The sequence below is a fragment of the Desmodus rotundus genome, chromosome 3, assembly GCF_022682495.2.
Source record: "Desmodus rotundus isolate HL8 chromosome 3, HLdesRot8A.1, whole genome shotgun sequence".
Lineage (NCBI taxonomy): Eukaryota > Metazoa > Chordata > Mammalia > Chiroptera > Phyllostomidae > Desmodus > Desmodus rotundus.
The window spans coordinates 26,175,845-26,194,829 of record NC_071389.1 but is presented as its reverse complement, the minus strand read 5'-3'; the positions used below and the strand labels follow the sequence as shown (position 1 = coordinate 26,194,829).

At 42.7% G+C, this 18,985-nt stretch overlaps 1 protein-coding gene across 1 annotated transcript in view; it reads right to left on the bottom strand.

Moving 5' to 3' along the window:
• SMAP2 (small ArfGAP2) overlaps positions 1–18,985 on the bottom strand; it is a 43,144-nt gene that overhangs the window by 5,871 nt on the left and 18,288 nt on the right. The window contains exons 2-7 of the mRNA XM_024554633.4: positions 8,040–8,173; positions 6,504–6,589; positions 5,451–5,529; positions 2,236–2,322; positions 1,130–1,211; positions 91–200 (exon numbers count right to left, since the gene is read on the bottom strand). Of these exons, the coding sequence (XP_024410401.1) occupies positions 91–200; positions 1,130–1,211; positions 2,236–2,322; positions 5,451–5,529; positions 6,504–6,589; positions 8,040–8,173 (578 nt within the window). The remainder of the gene's footprint in view (positions 1–90; positions 201–1,129; positions 1,212–2,235; positions 2,323–5,450; positions 5,530–6,503; positions 6,590–8,039; positions 8,174–18,985) is intronic.

Here is an 18,985-nt window from a genome sequence, read left to right as displayed (position 1 = left end):
CAAGGAAGCATGACTTGGTTCCATGATTAAGTTATCAAAATCACCCTTTCCAGAATTCTCTTTAAATCCTGAGGAGCCCACAAGACTCACCTGTCTGGAAACCGAAGAAGAGGGGGATGGAACAGAGGCCAAAAGGTCTAAATCCTTCTCTAGGGTGTTGCTGGTCTTACTGCTCGCAATGGAGCAGGCCACAGGAGCATCTGGAAGGAAAGATTAGAGTTACAAAGGAGCACTGCTCGTTAAGCCCATGCCTGCCTTCTATGGTAGACACAAAGAAGACTGAGAAGGCCCATCTGCTCCATCATGGACCTGGAAATCTAGGCTTCTGGAATTATCTAGCTTGGACGGGGCATCCCAAGAGAGGCCTCACCCCCCATTCTCAAGCGCACTCTGGAGAAGTATGTAGCCCAGCTACCAGGCCCCGGGCAGCAGAAACCCAGGCCTGAAGGTTGCCACAGCGCCACAGCAAGGGGGCTGGCTGGCTCCTTCCTGGCTGAGGGACAGAGCTGTGTAGGACCAATTTTCGGAGAGAAATTAGAGATACAGAAATGAGGAGCCTAAGTAGCCGGTAACCTAAATCTGCAGAAATGGACTAAAATAAAGACAACCAGGAGTAGTGTGAAAGGTGAAGAGTAAGCTACACTTCGGAAAGGGGCATGGTTTCTAAGACGTGGAGAAAAGTGAGCACAAGGTAAGGGGTCGCACCTGAAAAATGAGAGGATGGGGCAAGGCTCACAGGTGCGGGTGTAGTGAAAAGTGCTAACATTCTCTGAGAGCGTAATGTGTGCCAGGCTTGGGACTAGCAGATTTAGAGGCATTATCTCATTTCATCCTTCCAACAACAGCCTCGAAGTGCAGACTCAGCATCCTCGCGCAATAGTGAGTGCAGGGTTGGGACTCGCTCCGAAGGCCATACTTTTAACCACTACCCTGCACTGTCGCCCTGCAAACGTCTCAGGAAGCACTGCCTCGGCCCAGCTGCTCAGATGTAAGACAACAGGAAGAACACGAGAGAACACTCAGTGCCAAAGACACAAGCCGGAGACTCCCGTCTCTACCTCTCCTCCCAGGGTCAGAGAGAATCATCAAAATCTGTAAGATTATGGGAGTGGAAAAGGCCAGCTCTTACCGAGGCCCAGCAAATCCATGACAGGTGCTGTGGATTTCGGGGAGCTTTTCCGAGGTAGCTGTGGGTCTTCTTTTTTCTGTGGCTGAGGTGAAAATATGTCATAGAAAGAAATAAGCAGGTGTTTTGAACGCTTTTTTCCCCTCTCCACTGTAAAGCCACAGGTGTTGCTGTGGTATGGTTGCTGCTATTCAAAGAGACTCATCTAAGGAACAAAACTCAGGAAGTGGCAGGTGGAAGAATCAGGGGGCGCAAGGGCATAACTCAAACCTAAGGTGAAAAACAAAGATACCATCTGTGCTTGCTTGGCTTTCTGAAGAGACAGATCTGTCTGAAACCAAGACAACCACAGATCAGGGATCCAACACAAGTAGCAGTTTTGGGTCCCAGGAAAAACAAGAATAAAGTAGGTGTCTGATGGTACAAAAGCCAAAAGCCAACAAATCTCCCAGTGATTAGAAAACCTTTAATACGAAAAGGGAGATCAGTCTAAAGATTACCTGAATCACTCTGCCAACATCACTAGTGACTGTGTTCTTTAGCAGTGTGATTCAGAGTGATGATGAAACACTCTCCGTAAGCAGACAGTGAAAAGTCCTCTCTCCTAAGATTCCAAGCTCTGATACTGGAGTATCTACCACTACAGCCACAGTACGTCCTGTGGGAAGAGAACGGTGTCCACTTCAGTACGACAGAGCAAGAACACGACAAGTGATTGTTTAAAGTGGATCAGTATGGCCTGGCTTCTGGACTGTTCTTAACTGCAACAGGAAATGAGGTACAGAAGGTCTAGCAAAAGAAGGACTAAAGTAGGGGTAACATTCATTCAGAAGGTGCCACACGGCCTTGACATTCTGGCATGGAACGTGCCTCTTGCTTAAATGGAACAGATGCGGTTCCAGTCTGCCATCTGGCCCCAAAGAGAAGCGTTACAGAGCAGATTAGGCCACAATAAGCAATAGGAAAGAAGTGGAAGTGGCAGCGGGCGCTCTAATCCCAATGAGGAACCCTGTAGCCCCAGGTGCGATGTGCTGCCAACCCCACGCCACCCTCCGCACATATGAACACACCTGCAGCCACCCACACAGCACGGACACTTTCCCACTTACCATTTTTACTTTCTCAAAAACGACAGGTTCCACTTTTTTCTCTGGAGCTGGCTCATTCCCTCTTTTCCACTTGTCATCTTTTTCTTTCTATAATGATTTTACAAACAAGACAAAGAACAAGGCTCAACAGTGATTAACAGTTTGTTGAATTATCATTCCAAAAGTCCAGAGGAAATAAAAAAAATCCCTACTGAATCTGATGCAAAAGTCTGACTAGCTTGGGAGTTTCATGGTGTGGGGCCTGAGAGCTGGCCTCGTCCACTTCAGCTTTGGTGCTACACGAGGCATCTTTCAAATACCTTGGGCACCTGCCCTCCCAGTTCTGTCTTACGGCTCTTGACCTGTGCAGTGTAGGCTACCTGCCAAGGTTAAAACATCTCACCCATCTGCTGCTCCCTTTGGACTCAGGTTTAACTTGCTCGTGCCCTGAGAACCACCCCCCAATCTTGGCATATATCAGTGAAATAAGTTCATGTTCAGACTAACGAATATCCTTTGTGATTTTATAAATTCAATCATAAGTGCTCTCAATCTTTGCCTCTTTTTTAAAAACTCAGGAAATGAACTGTGATTTCAAGCTTCATGATTAGGAAAACAAAAATCAAGGAAATAAGGCTGAAAAAAGAGTAAAAGAATTAAAGTATCCCTTTCAGGGTGTCCTGAATGAGCCACCTGTATAAAGCCAAAAAGCATATGAAAAATAAAATGCAGAAAGCCTCGCCAGTTTTTGTTAACTTCAGAGGCGGTTTCATAACGCTTTCACAGATGCTATTGGTCACATTTTAAAAATCAAGTGAACACTTACATGTGAACCCGAACCACGAAGTGAACTCAAGAACATAGGCAGATGAAAGGAAATTTAGCATACATGTGAAAATATTCAACCTTGCTAATGATCAAAAAGTGCATATTAAAATGTTTTTTTTTTTCTGAAAGAAAGACCTTAGTAATACCTCATTGGTAGGTAATTGGTTGGTAGAGATGACGTAAAACCCGTACTCTGCTACAATGCTGAGAAGACAGTATCAAACAGTACAACTTCTGGAAAGCATGTTGGCAAAAGTATGAAAAGTACTGAAACCCTTTGACCTAGATAATACCCTATCTTTGAATATATTTTAAGAAAATAATCCAAAATATGGAAAAGCTCATATGCACCCAGAAATTCACCCCCCAATTATTTATGCGAAGAAAAACGTAAATCGCGACCTTTATGCCACAGGAGGAAAATGGTAAGATAAACTGTGATCTGAGTACATCGAGGAAAGAATATTGAAATAGCCTTTTGGTAAACAGGAGGTATTTCCTCCCTAAGTGAAGACACGCATGAGTAAAACAGGATGTTTTCGTGAGTAGGCGCTCTGTCTTCACGCAGCAGCGCCTCCCTCCTCCCATCTTTGGGATTACCTGGGATACCCTTTTCTCATCTCATCTAATGTCACTTCTTCAGGTCCAATGCACAGAGGTAGGCAAACAGACCATAGTGTTCTAGAAGTGAAAGGAAGTGCACATGTTTTGGTTCGAATCCTTTTTGATAAGCCATCCAAGCCACAGCTCTTCAGTGGGCTCATCTTCCTCGGAAGAGCTATGATAACCTCCAGGCCCCGTTTCTGCATGACGCTGAGGTAACAGTCCTTCATACTGAGTTGAGAGGACTTATCTTTACCTAACTGCAAGTATTACCTCGCACTTATTTGCCTGCGCGGTTAATGCCTTTTCGCACAACTTCCAAAGATCAATCTGGAGCTGATTCCAGTTCATTCCTTTTCATTCAACGTCAAAAGACCAATTTGGAGCTTTAAATTATCTGGAAGGGCTTAGAGCCCCATGTAAACTTAATGCTTTCACTAACCATGGCATCCTCCACTAACATAACTATCTAGATGGATGACAGATAAACAGGACCTGTGCTAGAATAAGAGCATCCCACACTTTCTGCCCTTCGTGTGGCTCAAGAGAGCAGTCAATTATACCCAAGCAAATCTACTGTAGAACCTTGTCAGAAGCCCTCTAGACAGTCCTATTTACTGGTCCTTCAGTCGTCAGTAACCGGGCTTGTACTCTTCTCCCAGAAACCATGTCGTATTTCCTCCTGTATGTTACACTTGTCCTAGTTGTCATACATCGTGGTCCGGATTCTAACCCCATGCCCAGGATGGAAAGTGCACCTGGCAGCTGACAGTCTCCTTCCAAAACCCTTCTCAGGAAAGAGGGGCCCAGTGCGAGCAGTCCATGGATACACAGGAAATAAATGCTGGTCAAACTGAAGAAAATTGGTGGTTTAATTACATTTAATTTTGTTGACTTCATTTGTAGAAAACATATTCATGTATGTATGTATGAAGGGTTTGTGTGGTTGTGTATATATAAATAAATGCATATAACACATATACACACATATACATATAGATGTATATACATATATTATTCTATTGGATCTCATATGCCCAGCATGTCTGAAGAAATAATTTGGAACTGGAAGTCACTAACACCCAAATACAAATCAAGGCAATGAATTCACTGATGGCTTGCCCTGCCCACCCCTGAAGCCAAAGATTTTTCCATGACATTTCATGGTCTTGATTCTTTTCTACTTCTGGTAACTGGTAGAAACTGGTTCTTTTCTACTTCTGTATTTTTTTAAATTAATTGTTGTTCAGTTACAGTTGTCCTCATTTTCCCCATTACTCTCCCCCACCCTCCCCTCCCCCATCTTCCACATTCAATCCTCCCCCACCATTGTCTTTGTCCATGGGTCCTTCATACACGTTCCTTGTCCTTTCCCCTTCTTTGCCCCATTGTGCCCCACCCCCTCCCCTCTGGTCACTGTCGGTTTGTTCTTTATTTCCATGTCTCTGGTTCTGTTTTGCTCATATTTGTTTTGTTACTTCTGTACTTTTTAAATGATAGTTGTTTTAAGATTTCATTAATTTATTTTCAGAGAGCAGGGAGAGAAACATCAATGTGTAGGAGAAATCAGTTGGCTCTGTCATGCCCCCAGCTGGGGACCTGGCCAGCAACCCAGGCACGTGCCCTGAACTGGGAATCAAACCGGCAACCTTTCGGTTCACAGGCTGGCGTTCATTCCACTGAGCCACCCCAATAGGGGCTAAATGATAGTTTTTGAGCACGCTGGTAGGTGTTCTTCAAACTCTTACTATGATTAATAAGCAAATTACTCATTATAAACAAAACTTGAAAGATTTACAACCAACCCTAAGGGCATTGATGTCCAGACTTCGGTCCATGTATTTCTTCTTCTCATATTTATCTCGAATAAATCCCTCGACAGCTCTGTGAAAAGCTTATTAAGGATAAATCAAAGAAGTCTTTCCCACAGGATGACTATAAAAGGTCAACCTGTGTCCCATGGAACGTTGCCCTCCTCTCTGCCTCCTGCCTGGTTTCCCCACGTGGCCCCTGTCTCTCCACACGCAGCTTCCCTGACCGAAACCCTAAAATGCCTCCTTCAAGGTCACTGCAGAGGACCCTGTTTCCTCTGATCTTCCTTCAGAGAACCGATAGCAACAAAAGGGACTAGTTTTCCTGTTGACAGCAGAGGAGCCTGTGGCTGTTCTAGAATTCAGATAAAGCAGCAGTCAATTACCCATTTTAGAGCCCTTACCTCAACAGGCCTTAAATAAAGGTAACTGAGTGGCCTTTAAAAATACAGACGCTTGCGCCCCACGGCCAGATTCTAATCAGTGGGTCTTCTTTCTGCAGGCCCCAAATCTGCATGTTAACAGGTGCCACCTGCACCAACCCAAATGTAAACTCTAACAAGATGGTCAACAAACCACATTTTGAGAAGCATTGCCTTTAGGGGGGTTGGTTTTGTAAACTAGGTGCTACCCCATGTTGAAAGGATGGGGGGAAAGTTATTATTGGACAACTACAGTTAATTCTTTCACATAAGAAGGCCCCAAAAGTGACTGGTAGTTTTGCTGATTCAACACAACATATTAAACTATTTTTACCAAACAATAGCTTCAGAGATCCAAAAACTACTGGAAATATCACTTTACAGAGGAATTCACGGTGAACCACTGCCGTCTTAATTCCTGAATGAGTTTTCCCCATTCTGACACAGAAAGTATACATCTGCTTTTTGTGGGTCTTGGTTGCAGGAGAGAGAGAAAACATAACTATGACTAATGCACATAGATTAGATCTGACTTTGCCTGACAGATCATGGGTCTCGAGTCTGTATGACTCTCCCAAATCACCAAAATACCACTCAGTCTTCTAAGTTGCTCCAGAAAAGATACGGGTCTATTTGAGGTCGCCGGAAGGTCTCAGGAAGGTAGGCTTCGTAAAGTCGGTTGGCCTTTCCATTCCCCATCTCTTGCATGCACTGCAATCAAAGAGATGTGGAAACATGGAATGTCAGATCAGGGAAGAACTGAGAAACTTCCCAACCAATGACAGCATTTTACAATCGAAGAGCCGAGCTAGAGAATGGCAGAAGCAGGCTTTAAACCTGTGTACTTTGATTTCCAACCCATGATTCTCTCTACTTTGCCCCAGCCATTTGCCCCCATAATTGTCTTAACCAACCCCAACCCCCATGAGTTTCTCTCACTGAAAGATCTGACAAGATGTATTTAATTCAGTCATAATTCAAGATCCCATTTGCTAATCCAAGACACATAGCTACCCATCAAAATGTCTACTTGGCAGCAATAATCAGGGCCTAATCGGGCAGGCAATACACAGGCAGTAACTACGTTCGGAATTTATACTATTGATTAACCTATCCAGCTTGATTACCAGTAAATGTGTTTTAACGAGGCTTTTTATTTTATTTTTTTATTTTAGAAGGGATGGGAGGGAGAGAAACATGGAAATGACAGAGAGACATCGACTGGCTGCCTTCCATTCCTGCTCTGACTGAGGAGCAGACCTGCGACCCAGGCATGTGCCCCTACCGGGGGTCAAACTGGCAACCCTCCGGTTTGTGGGACAACCCCCAACCAACTGAGCCGCACTGGCTGGGGCTTAACCAGGCTTTTGAAACAGACTCCTTAACACTTGTGAGAGATAAGTCCCAAGAATTTATAAAATCTTCAAATTCCCAAATGCTCCAAGGCACGTAACTTCCTTCCTAAGATACAGGAAAGCGAACTGAAAAACAGTGATATAACTCAATGCTTAGACCTTTAATAAATCTATAAAAACAGCCTAAAGTATTTCTAAAGCCACGTCCTGGCTAAGAATAACCTCTTATTTCTACTGTCAACTTTAGCAACTGGTTTTCTTTGGAGCCACTCTTCCACCCGCAGAAAAAGAAGGTTGTTTTTGATACTGTGAGACGTGTCAGTGCAGGAAGAGAACAGAGAACAATGAAGCCGCATCAAGGTGCCGACCTTAAGCCAGCTGGACCCACTGACCCAGGGTCTCACCCCCAGCCCACCAACCTAACAGCGAGCCAGAGGCACATATGCACTTTAGCAATAAGATGTTACAAGTCTGCGAGTTAGAGGGTTTTTTCTAAATTTTGTTTTTAGAGAACATCTAAAACTACAAATGTTAGATCTGCAAATGCCAAGAGTCTTAGAAAACAGTCCAAAGATCCCCTTTCCACCCTCCTGGGTACATGGGGTCCTAGGCCATAGGCTATCTGCATTTTGAAGTAGGTAAAATAAAGATAGAATAATTTGTATGTTAAGCAGTAAGATTAAAAATTTCTCTATTAAGGAATGAGAATTTGACGTAAGTGTTTGACAACTAAACTTTCCTGTATCTTCACCCGGTTTGAAGTTCATCTGGAACTACTGTAACTCACTCTTGGGTTGCATAAGTACCTGAATCTGTTCTTGAGTCCACTGGTCAAGGTTAACTGATTTTACCCTGGATATGTGCACCCCCAGATTCCTGTGGATTCCAGCACATCGAATGCAGATGAACACACCAATGTTCCAGGAGGCCCATCGCGGCCCTGTGAAGGTCAGGAACAGGACAGGAAGGTACAAATTAAAACAACATTCAAGGCCCAAGCTGAAATATTTAGATTATCAAACGTTTCTGCTACAATGTGAGAGAACTGTTACCACAATCACCTCTTTATTGGTTTTGTCCATTCCTCTATGGTCAGCTTTTTTGTTGTTGTTTTTAATTTTTTTAACTATGCCATACAGTGGTTTTTAGTATACAGGGTGAGACAAAGATAGGTTTATAGTTGTTCATATGGAAAATAATAGAATAATTAATAAATAATAACACAAGAATAAACTGTTTCATGTTCCCATGACAGTAAAACTGCTTTCGCACCACCCTGTACTCACACAGTTGTGCAACCATCACCCACCACTAATTTCAGAACAGTTTCATCGCCCCCAAAAGAAAGCTCAAACCCACAAGCAAGCACTCCCCACTCCTCCCAACTCCTCCCTACCCCTGACCCCAGGCCCTGGCAACCATAAACTTAATTTCTGTCTGCATAGACTTGCCATTTCATATAAGTGGAAGTATACATTATGTGGACATTTTTGTGTGGAGTAGCTTTTCACAATGTCTAATAATATGGGTGTTGAAATGTAGATGTTATAATATTGCTGCTTACATAAAGAAAAATCCTAGGAGACCAGGGCAAAGTTATATCACACTTTATTTAGTCCTACATGAACAGCCCTCCCTCAAGCAACTTCTCAATGGTGGTGGGCCTGGATTCACTTTTCCTGGTAGGAAAAAAGATACAGTCATGCCATGCCAGCCCAAGGTTCGATCTGAAACTTAAAACTTTGTTTATCCTCTTCTCCCCACCAGGCCTATAAAATATGCATCCAGATGAACTTAATAGGAGAACCTTGGGCTGATGTCCCTGCTTTACCCAACTACAGAATCGTCTAGATCACAGGTGGCAAAGACAAGGCCCACGGGCCAAATCCAGCCCTCCACCTTGTTTCTACCCAGCAGCAGCGCCAAGCTCTCCCTTAACTGTTAAGGAGTAGTTGCATTTATACAGCCCTAAAGTTACATTCAGGCCTTTGAAGGCAACTGCAAGGCTGATGTGGCCCCAGGTGAAAATGAGTTTGACACCCCTGATCTAGATTCAAGACATAAAGATGCTTACTGAAATAAAAAAGAAATCTTAGATATGTATTTTAATGAAAAACTGTTACATAATCTCTCGTTCCCTGCCAACTTTGCTCACCCTGATAATCACTCTGGAAAATGATCAAACTTGTCTTCATAATTTTTATACAGGAAAAAGCAACTTACTTTTATATGACACCTGCCAACGACTTACTGAAAAATCACTAATATTTCCTTCTCCGTCATTCTACTAGGCAAAAATTTACCACATAAAATAAGCATGATGTCAAAGTTAGCAGTTACGATAAAGAGGTGAAAAGACACGAACTGATTTTCTACAGAGAGAAACAGGACCTTGTGTTTTGAGCACTAAGGGGAAAGACTTCAGCTCTGCCAGACACAAACAATCGTTCGGTTGGTCTGCAGCTTCGGACAGCAGTTTAATAAAGGAATGCTAGAATCATATGCCAGATTATTCTCAAAAATTTGAATCCACAGTTATGATAAATTAGAATGTCATTTTTTGCCAAAGATACCACTCAGACACTAAGCAGGTACTACAAACACAGAAGGTGCAAATCCTCTTTACGACTGACCAGCAGGTGGTGCGCTCCGCCTGACGCTTTATCCCAGTACTCACTCATAGCCTTATCCCAACAGGCTCGGATTCATCTGCTAAACAGACCTTCAGTCCCTGTGAGGCCCTAGACAGATTTGTATAGTTCTGCTGTGTAGCTAATAAACACACAAATGATTCACACACTTCTTCCAGTGACGGGGAGTTACATAAACACAAAACGAAAAACTCAAACAGATATGAATGAAATGCCATAGGAGGCTGTATGTCTACTTTAGGTTGCAGCTTTCATAAAGGAATTCAGACATGATCTAAGTTACATAGGGTCAAAAATGGGAGTGAAAGTTAATAGCTCAAGTTTCTTTACCATTTTCCATTTGTTCTGGATTCTGGAGCTCATGATAAAATAGTTAAAGTATATTTGTTTGTGAACAAAACCAGAAGTGAAAAATACTAATTAAAAGTAAGCTGTAGGGCACAGGAAATACAGTCAGTAATACTGCAATAGTTATGTATTACTATGTATGGTCTATACACATACAACTATGTGTGGTGTCCGAGGGGTACTAGACTTATTGGGGTGATCACTTCGTAAGTTGTATAAATGTGTAACCACCATACTGTACATCTGAAACTAATATAATATTGAATGTCAACTGTAACTGAAAGAAATTTTCTTTTGTTTTTAGGAGTTAAATTAAAAAGTTAGCTATGGAATGTGAGTTCCTCTGTTGGCTTCCTGGAGAAGGCGATTCCCAGTCCTCTAAGCCCCCATCACCACTGTAAACCTCTCCAGACGCCATTCCAGAGACTCTGCCTCTGAGGAACATCCTGATACTCCGGAGCTACTAACAAGGCCGCAATACAGGCAGTAATACTTCCATGAAAAATCAGGAGAGCCTCCTCCGCCCCCTCCCACGTCCCTCCTACAACCTTTCCCCGGGGCAACAGTGATAGTTCTGTCCTGGGCACTCAGCCTCCTTTCGTTTTAAGCCACTAGATTTATCAGTCAATAGCTGCATGTTCCATAAAAGGTTCTGAAACTGGAGAAGAAAAAATAAGAAACAAAAGTTACTTATATGGCTGCAAATGTGGGAAAATTGTGGCATTATCAAAAGTACAATCTTGCCCTGGCTGATGGATTCAATCAGTGGGTTGAGTGCTGACCTATGAACCAAAGAGTCGCCGGTTCAATTCCCAGTTAAGGCACATGCCTGGGTTGCGGGCCAGGTGCCCAGTAGGGGGAACACGAATGACAACCACACATTGATGTTTCTCTCCCCCTTCTTTCTCCCTCTCTTCCCCTCTCTCTAAAAATAAATAAATAAAATCTTTGAAAAAATAGAAGTACAATCTTTGCAGCCAGTTAAAATTTAGGTTTGTACGTCAGCTCCATCAATGATTAGCTGTATGACCTTCAGAGAGATACTTAAACTCCCCAAAATCTCGGGTTCCTTATTTATAAAATGTATATAATAATATCCACCTCACAGTGCTTAGAATGTACAGGGACAGTGGTATCGGATGAGATTTCCAGAACCTATTTCCAATTTGTCCTCCTCATTGATAAGGGCTGGTCAATTCATTCATATGTATACACCACCACTCTATACGACTCTAGAGAATGCTTCTTGTTAGACAGGAATGAGTTCCAGTCCTAAAATGTCAGAACAAAAGCTGACTGACTGAATAGAAGAAGGAATTTAACCTGGATCCAATTTCAGAAAACATGAAATTTTAAGCAGCTTCCTTTAGCTCCCTCAAAATATTCCTTGAAAATGCACTATGTAAACCCCGAGCTGTCTCCCTTCTCTGCTACCTAGCCCACGCTGCCCCTGTGCCCACACACCTCCGCTGTGCATCCCAAGGAGGCCCAGAGCTGTCAGCCTGACACGCTCGGATTCCACAGCACCTGGTTCTGCTGCTTGTCTACAAGGCCAGACTAGTGAAGTCTGGTGTACTTGCAAAGATAAACCAATTGTCCAGTACACATCGGTCATGGCAACCAGGGTAAAATATAAAAGATACCATTTTGAAGTTGAAGATACTGACTCTGAGAGGCAATATTTTGAACACTTTTGAAAGCAGAGGATGGACAAGAGAATATTAATTGGTAGTGATGAACACAACACAAGAACAAGGTCATGGAAGCATACACAATATTAAAATTAACATATAGGCCCTGGCTGGTGTGGCTCAGTGGATTGAGCACTGGCCTGTGAACCAAAGGGTCATAGGTTCGATTCCTAGTCAGGGCACATGCCTGGGTTGTGGGCCAGGTCCCCAGTTGGGGGTGCACAAGAGGAAACCACACATTGATGTTTCTCTCCCCTTCTCTTTCCCTCCCTTCCCTCTCTCTAAAAAGAAATAAAATCTTTTTAAAAACTAACGTATAATCACTGCAAGAAGGAATTAGTGAAAAGAAAGAAAATATATGGATGTGGTGGATGGATTAAGACTGTATAGTAAGTACCAGCACCAGGGAAATCTGGGCTTATACTGACAAACACCCTGGACTTTCATTCTGATGTCTCTCCAGGGCTTATGACTCCATTTGTAAAATGGAAAGCATATAAGTAATGTCCAATTTATATTCAAATTCTGGACAGCTTTTACTGTCCAGCAACTTCTGGTGCTCTGCTGCAAATTTCTCTTGCTGCTAGAACTTCCCCCACGACCCGAGCTGCTAGGCTTAGAAGGATTCTGGGCTTGGGAAGTGAGCAGAGACCAGAACTGGAGAGTGACAGACAGAGCTTGAAGCCACTACTATCATAAGTACAGCTCGATGGCTTCTAGCCTGTGGAGTTCCAAACAAATAAATGTTGAGGGGAGAAATGAGATATTTTAAAAATCAATGTCCATATGTAGACTTGCTGGCATCATGGAGCTGCTGAAAAGCTCTTCAAAGTTCAAGGGTGGGAAAGAAAATCTCTTCCATCTTACATCCAAGCCCTGTTGAGTCTACCTTGGAAACTTTCCCAGAATCTATCCATCTCTACCTACACCTCTCATCTAGCACCCATAACCAGTCGTTCTTTTAATACTATTTGAGTGTCTACTATGTGCCAAGCACTCTGTCTGCTAGTTGTTACAGACACAAAGGCAGAGACAATAAAGATGAGATTCCCGATTCAAAGAACTCATGGACTAACAATTAACTGGTCTCCAGACTCCTACCAGGACACTCCTAAAACCGAAATCTGTGCAGATCAGGCCTCCAAATATAAACCTCTCACAGAGTCTCATGCATAAAGGTGAAAATGCAAATGAGCACAAATTTCCTAGGTATATTACAAACTGTTCTCTATCTCTTGCCACAACACCTGCTCTTCCTCTATTTTCCCCATCTTAATGAAGTCCACCTCCAACCACTCAGAGGCATCAGTCCAAAATGTATACATCTTGGACTCCTCCCTCCTTCGACCCTCATATCTGCACCATCACCGAGCCAACACATCTCTCAGATCAGCCCCTCTTCCCTCCACGTGCAACATGACTTCTCTAACCCCCAGTTACCAGATCTCCTGGACTGGAGCGATGGTCTCCTAATGTCTCTCCACTTTTACTTTTACAGTTCCTTCTCCTCCAACCCCAAACCAACACCGTTCTCCACAAAACAGCCTGAGCTCTTAAAGCAGCAAACGTAACCTTGTCACTCAGTTGCTTAAAACCCTTCTATAGAAGGCTTCCTTCTACCACTGTTGGACTAAAGTATAAAGTCCTTAACGTGGTCTCCACGGTCTTGCACGGTCTGGCCCGCCCCTACTTCCACAGCCTCTCAACTCTGACGACACCAGCGTTCTTTCACTTCCTCCAAACGCCAACATGTTTTTCACTTAGGGCTTTGGGCCTTTTTACATGCTGTTCCCACTACGAAAAAAACCTCTTCCCCCAACCTCCATCCCCCACTTGCAGCTGAGCAACTCCTACATATCACAAAGGTCTCAGCTGCAGAGTTTCTTTCCTCGGCCCCTCAGCGTGGGTCAGATTACAACCTCTCTTCCATCTTTTCTTCTTGTTTTTGCTTTTATTACGGAAAATTTCAAACAAACAAAAGCAGAGTATAATTAACCACCAGTTTTAGCAATTGTCAATCTCTGGCCATATATATATATATATATATATATATATATATATATATATATATATATATATATATATATATATAAGGTAAGGACTTTTTTAGCCCTGGCTGGGGTGGCTCAGCGGACTGAGCGCCGGCCTGTGAACCAAAAGGTAAGGACTTTTTAAAGATTATAAACTTTCCTGTACCCTTCACTTTCTCTAAGTCATGCCACACTCCATCATATATGTACTTGACTGCTTCACATGTCTTTGCCACTAAACTGTACGTGCCACAGGAGCAGAGAGCAGAGCTGTGACACGAGTCACACTCCCAGCACGAAGCACAGTTCCTCGCACAGGGCAGTGAGGCAAAGTTTGTGTAAAACTCAGTTGAAAGTAAGTAAGGCCTTTGACTCTCCCCTCTTCGCGCCTGTAAGAATTCAGCAGGGAAACAGCAGACAAAGTGCACAAAGAAATACATAAAGAATGTTCTAATAAAAATTAGAAACATCAATATATTCATAAAGGAAGTATAGTATCACCATACAATAGAGAAAAAGTTTTGTAGCTCTCTATTTAATTTGGAAATATCTCCACGTTGTATTAATTTTAAAGTCTAGTTTTAAACCAGTGTGCAGAGAACAACACCATTTTTGTTTAAGGATGTGAATAAACATACATGTAGGCACAGAAAAGGTGTCTGGAAGGATATGTGTAAAATATTAAAAGCTAATATTTCTGGGTAGTAGGGTTATGAAATATCTATTCTCTGTATTTTTATATGCTCCTGAATTGTTTGCAGTGAGATTGTATTACTTTTGTAACAAGAAAAGGAAAACAGTACAGGTAATTTAAAAACAAAACGCCACCCCGTCCTTGGCTCCCTACTGGCTGCGGGATAAGTTGAAACTCCTTCACACGACAGAGAAGGCCCTGTGAGAGCCTGCGCTTCACACGTGCTGAGCAAGTCATCACTCAGAATATGCCACGCGCTTAAACCTTTGCCTGCGCCATTCTCTGCCTGGAGTGGCTTTCTCCCCGTTCCCTGCTCGACAAACTTCAAAATGCGGCCCACTGTCAACTCTTCCGTGAGGCCCTCCAATGGAATAAATCTTGACCTTCTCTATGGCTAATAGTCCACTGAATGCTTTCTCTTCTAATACTTAATGTCTTTTATAATTAGTTGCCCACAGCTCTCTCTTGCCCTAAATAGACTGTGAGCTCTAGAAAGCAGGGGCCATGACCCTTCACCATTGATCCCAAACACTTAACACAGTGCTTGTAAATAGTACGTACAAAATATGTCTGTTAAATGAATTCATCAATAAGAAAGATAAAAGTGAACAACTGCTTCCTGTTTTGGAAAATGAAGGGAGGATAAGTTTTCAAACCCCTCCAAGGCAAAGCTATCCCACAGAAAAGGGATCAGTTTACTCAGGTGAGGCTCCCAAGGCAGAACTAGCAATGAGTGGAAGTCGATTTCAGCACACTCCGGGGAAGAATTTTCTAGCGATTAGGGGCGTGTGAAAACAAACGCAGCAGGGACTAGCAGAGGCCCAGTGAGTGCAGACGTGCGAGCAGAGGCTGGATGACCGTCTCTCAGGGACGGAGGGGGAAATAAATGATCCCTGCACGGCGAGCCCCAGGGTCCTCCTGCTACTGCAGCTCTACTAGCTGATTTGTAGGTAACTTTTAGGTCCCTTCCTGTTTGACATTCAGTGAATGATTCTGAAAATGCAACACAAGGTAATTAATTTATGAAAATGTTAGGACTAGATGAACCTAAAAAACTGAGTCAAATCCAGTTCATGGAGCCTGTGACTAGTTTAAACGTGATAAACAAAAACCTGGCTTGTTATAAGGAAGAACCTATTGGGGTGGTGAACACACAATACAACATACAGGTGATGTATTAGAGAATTGTACACCTGAAACCTGTGTAATTTCATTAACCAATGAAACCCCAATAAATTCAATTAAAAAAAAAGAAGGGAGGCCACAACTTCAGTGACTCCCAAAGCCTCCATTAGATTTATACTGTACGTGGGCTGCTGCCGAGCAAGTCACAGCCTGGCCATGAGCAGTGGTCGCTGAAGGAGCAGCTATTGAAGGATGGTGGGGACCCTGATAACCTTCCATTTGCAGTCGAGGAAGGGGCTCGTAGTGACATATTTTTCAAGGCATACAAAGTACAAACATGCTACTGGTCACATTTTTAAATAAAATAAAGAACCTGTGGTTTCTTATACATTCCTTCTAATTCGTCATGCTCTTTCTACTGAACTCTAGTTGTATAACATCAGTTTGAAATAAAATTAAAGAGGAAGAGGATGATTTTTTTAAATGAAGCTATAAGACACAGGAGCAGACAGTAAGTATCTCTACGTTAAGCAGCTGAATCATTTGTATTTTGGTGCTTTTAAGGACAGGTTGGCCCTGACCAGCATGGCTCAGCAGGTTGGGCATCATCCGGCAAACCAAGAGGTCACGGGTTTGATTCCCAGTTGGGTCACGTGCCTCGGTTATGGACCAGGTCCCTGGTTGGGGGCGTGTGAAAGGCTACAGATTAATGCTCCTCTCTCACATCAGTGTTTCTCTCCCTCTCTTTCTCTCTTCCTTCCCCTCTCTAAAAATAAATAAATACAATCTTTTTTTAAAAAAAGGACAGGTTAACTAGTGGCTGGCATAATTATATAGAAAGAAATAATTTAGGCTTTTCTTTCTTCACAAAATGAAGTAGGAAAAGCTGTATGAGATACTGATAATCAAATTTTGAACCCGCTGAAGAGCAGATCACTTTGAGGTCCGTACGGTGTATCTTTAGTTCTGAAAGTAAAGCATCTGTCTTAGTCAAGACGTGTCTTAAAGCTAAATAAGGGGAAACATTGATGGCTGATAAAGGAAAGGAAATATTTAAACTTATAAAAAATAAAGGAACAGTTTTATGTGCTGAGAAAACTGACAAAAAACAGAATCTGGGCTGTCTTTTCCCTTCTATTTTTACTCGTGATTCATTTTTTTTTTTTCAAGACATGGAGCAGTGTACCATACTTGACTCATAATCATAAGGGAGATAACCACGCTCTCTGCCTGTATTACGTGGCCATTGCACTATTTCAAGCTGGACCTTTCCTCTATCACGTCAACAGTTAAGAACTCATTACATGGACACAGGGCCTCACGCGCTGCACAGGATCCCGGGTCCCAAACCGCTGTTCCAGGACGCGTTCAGCATGTTGAATCAACTAGGTGGTCTTAAAATGTTTTTTTAATTAAAATAAAAGGAAGAACGTAAGTCAACAAACGCTGATTTGAAAGCAGGTCTTAATTCTCTTTGTCTTGGCCTGTCCTTAACTCTAACACAAAAATTAGGAGTCGAAGTGAAGAAGAAGCAGTATTTGTTTTAAGAACAATTCTAATGCCAGTTACCTCAGTTCCACTCCCTATATCCCTCCACCCTCGATTCACTACAAAACACACAGAAACGCCAGTGCCATCCTGGAGCATTTAAGGAGGGCTCAGGGGTATGTTTAGCAGCCTACTTTATCTATACAAAAAAGAATTCACCTAGTCCTCTATTCCAAAATAACAATAAACAGTAACTGTGAACTTCTGTAAACACCAACATTTTAAGGAACCATGAGACCAAAATAAGGTCTTACTCAACCTCTGTTCTCAGAATGCTCTGCAAGAGAAGTCCCTTTCCGTCTGGTCCATTCCGCAAGAATGTTGTTTCCTGTTGTCAAAAAGAGACACTGTCACCCTGGCCCGACTGGCTCAGTGGATTGAGTGCAGGCCTGTGAACGGAAAAGTCTCCAGTTCGATTCCTGGTCAGGTCACATCCCTGGATTGCAGGTTTCATCACGTCAGGGCGTGTGCAAGAGGTAACTGATCGATATTTCTCTCACACACCAATGTTTCTCTCCCTCTCTTTCTCCCTCCCTTCCCCCCTTAAAAGGGCAGGGGGACACTGTCCACAAATACCGACTGAACTATATCAAGAACATATAATGAAACTTCGCAGAGAATTAACCAAGGAGGGAATTTACTGCTTAGAAATAAAAAAGATGCCCTGGCTGATGTGGCTCAGTAGATTGAGCGCTGGCCTGTGAACCAAAAGATTGCTGGTTCGATTCCCAGTTGGGGCACATGCCTGGGTTGCTGGTGAGGTCCCCAGCTGGGGGTGTGTGAGAGGTAACTGATCTATGTTTTTCTCGCACATAGATGTTTCTCTCCCTGTCTCCCTCCCTTCCCCTCTCTCTGGAAATAAATAAATAAAATCTTTAAAAAGAAAAAAAGAAACTTCCCGAAATATATGAAAACATCAGAAGTGCAACTCCTGTGGAAAGACAGCCAAAGATCTAGAGAGAGAATTGGAAAGAAACACTTCCTTCTATCAGAGATGGATTATGTCCCATGAGGGAAAAAGCTCAACAAAGTTGGTTGGCATCTCTGTCCACTGAGAGAAAGCTCAATGAGCTAGGAAAAAAGTGGCCACATGAGACAAATATTGGCTAAACAGTTTAAATTCCAAGCTTTCCTTCGGTGGCTCCTTCGCCCCTGCTACTGAACAAGCAGAGGCCTGAGAGGGTCAGTGCGTCTCTCTCCCTCCAGGAAAGGAGGAAGGTTAAACTGAGGTCTGAGGGACCCAAGGTCATGTTCAGTTTTGATTAAGCTTCCACAGCAGCAGCTCCTGAACATCCACAAACACAGGAAAACATTTGCCTATGTTCTCTCTCTTTAAAAGTAAATTTGATTAATCTGTTTTTAATTAATGTCTATTTAACTGATGCTACATTTGCTCTTATTATAATTTCTAAGATTGTATTTAATATAATGCTTAGAAGCATATTATTTCTGTTTCACTGGACTCCAGAATTCAACAGTATAACTATTGTACTTTGACTGAAATAAAAGATCCTCTATTACTTAAACCATTCATTGAAGTTTGACATGAAACAATATAGGAACACAGTGAGCTGTCATTAAAAATCTTTTATAAAAGTAACATATTCATCTCAATAATGTTTGGTTTTAAAAACAATGCAGTCCTGGCTGCTGTGGCTCCGTGGA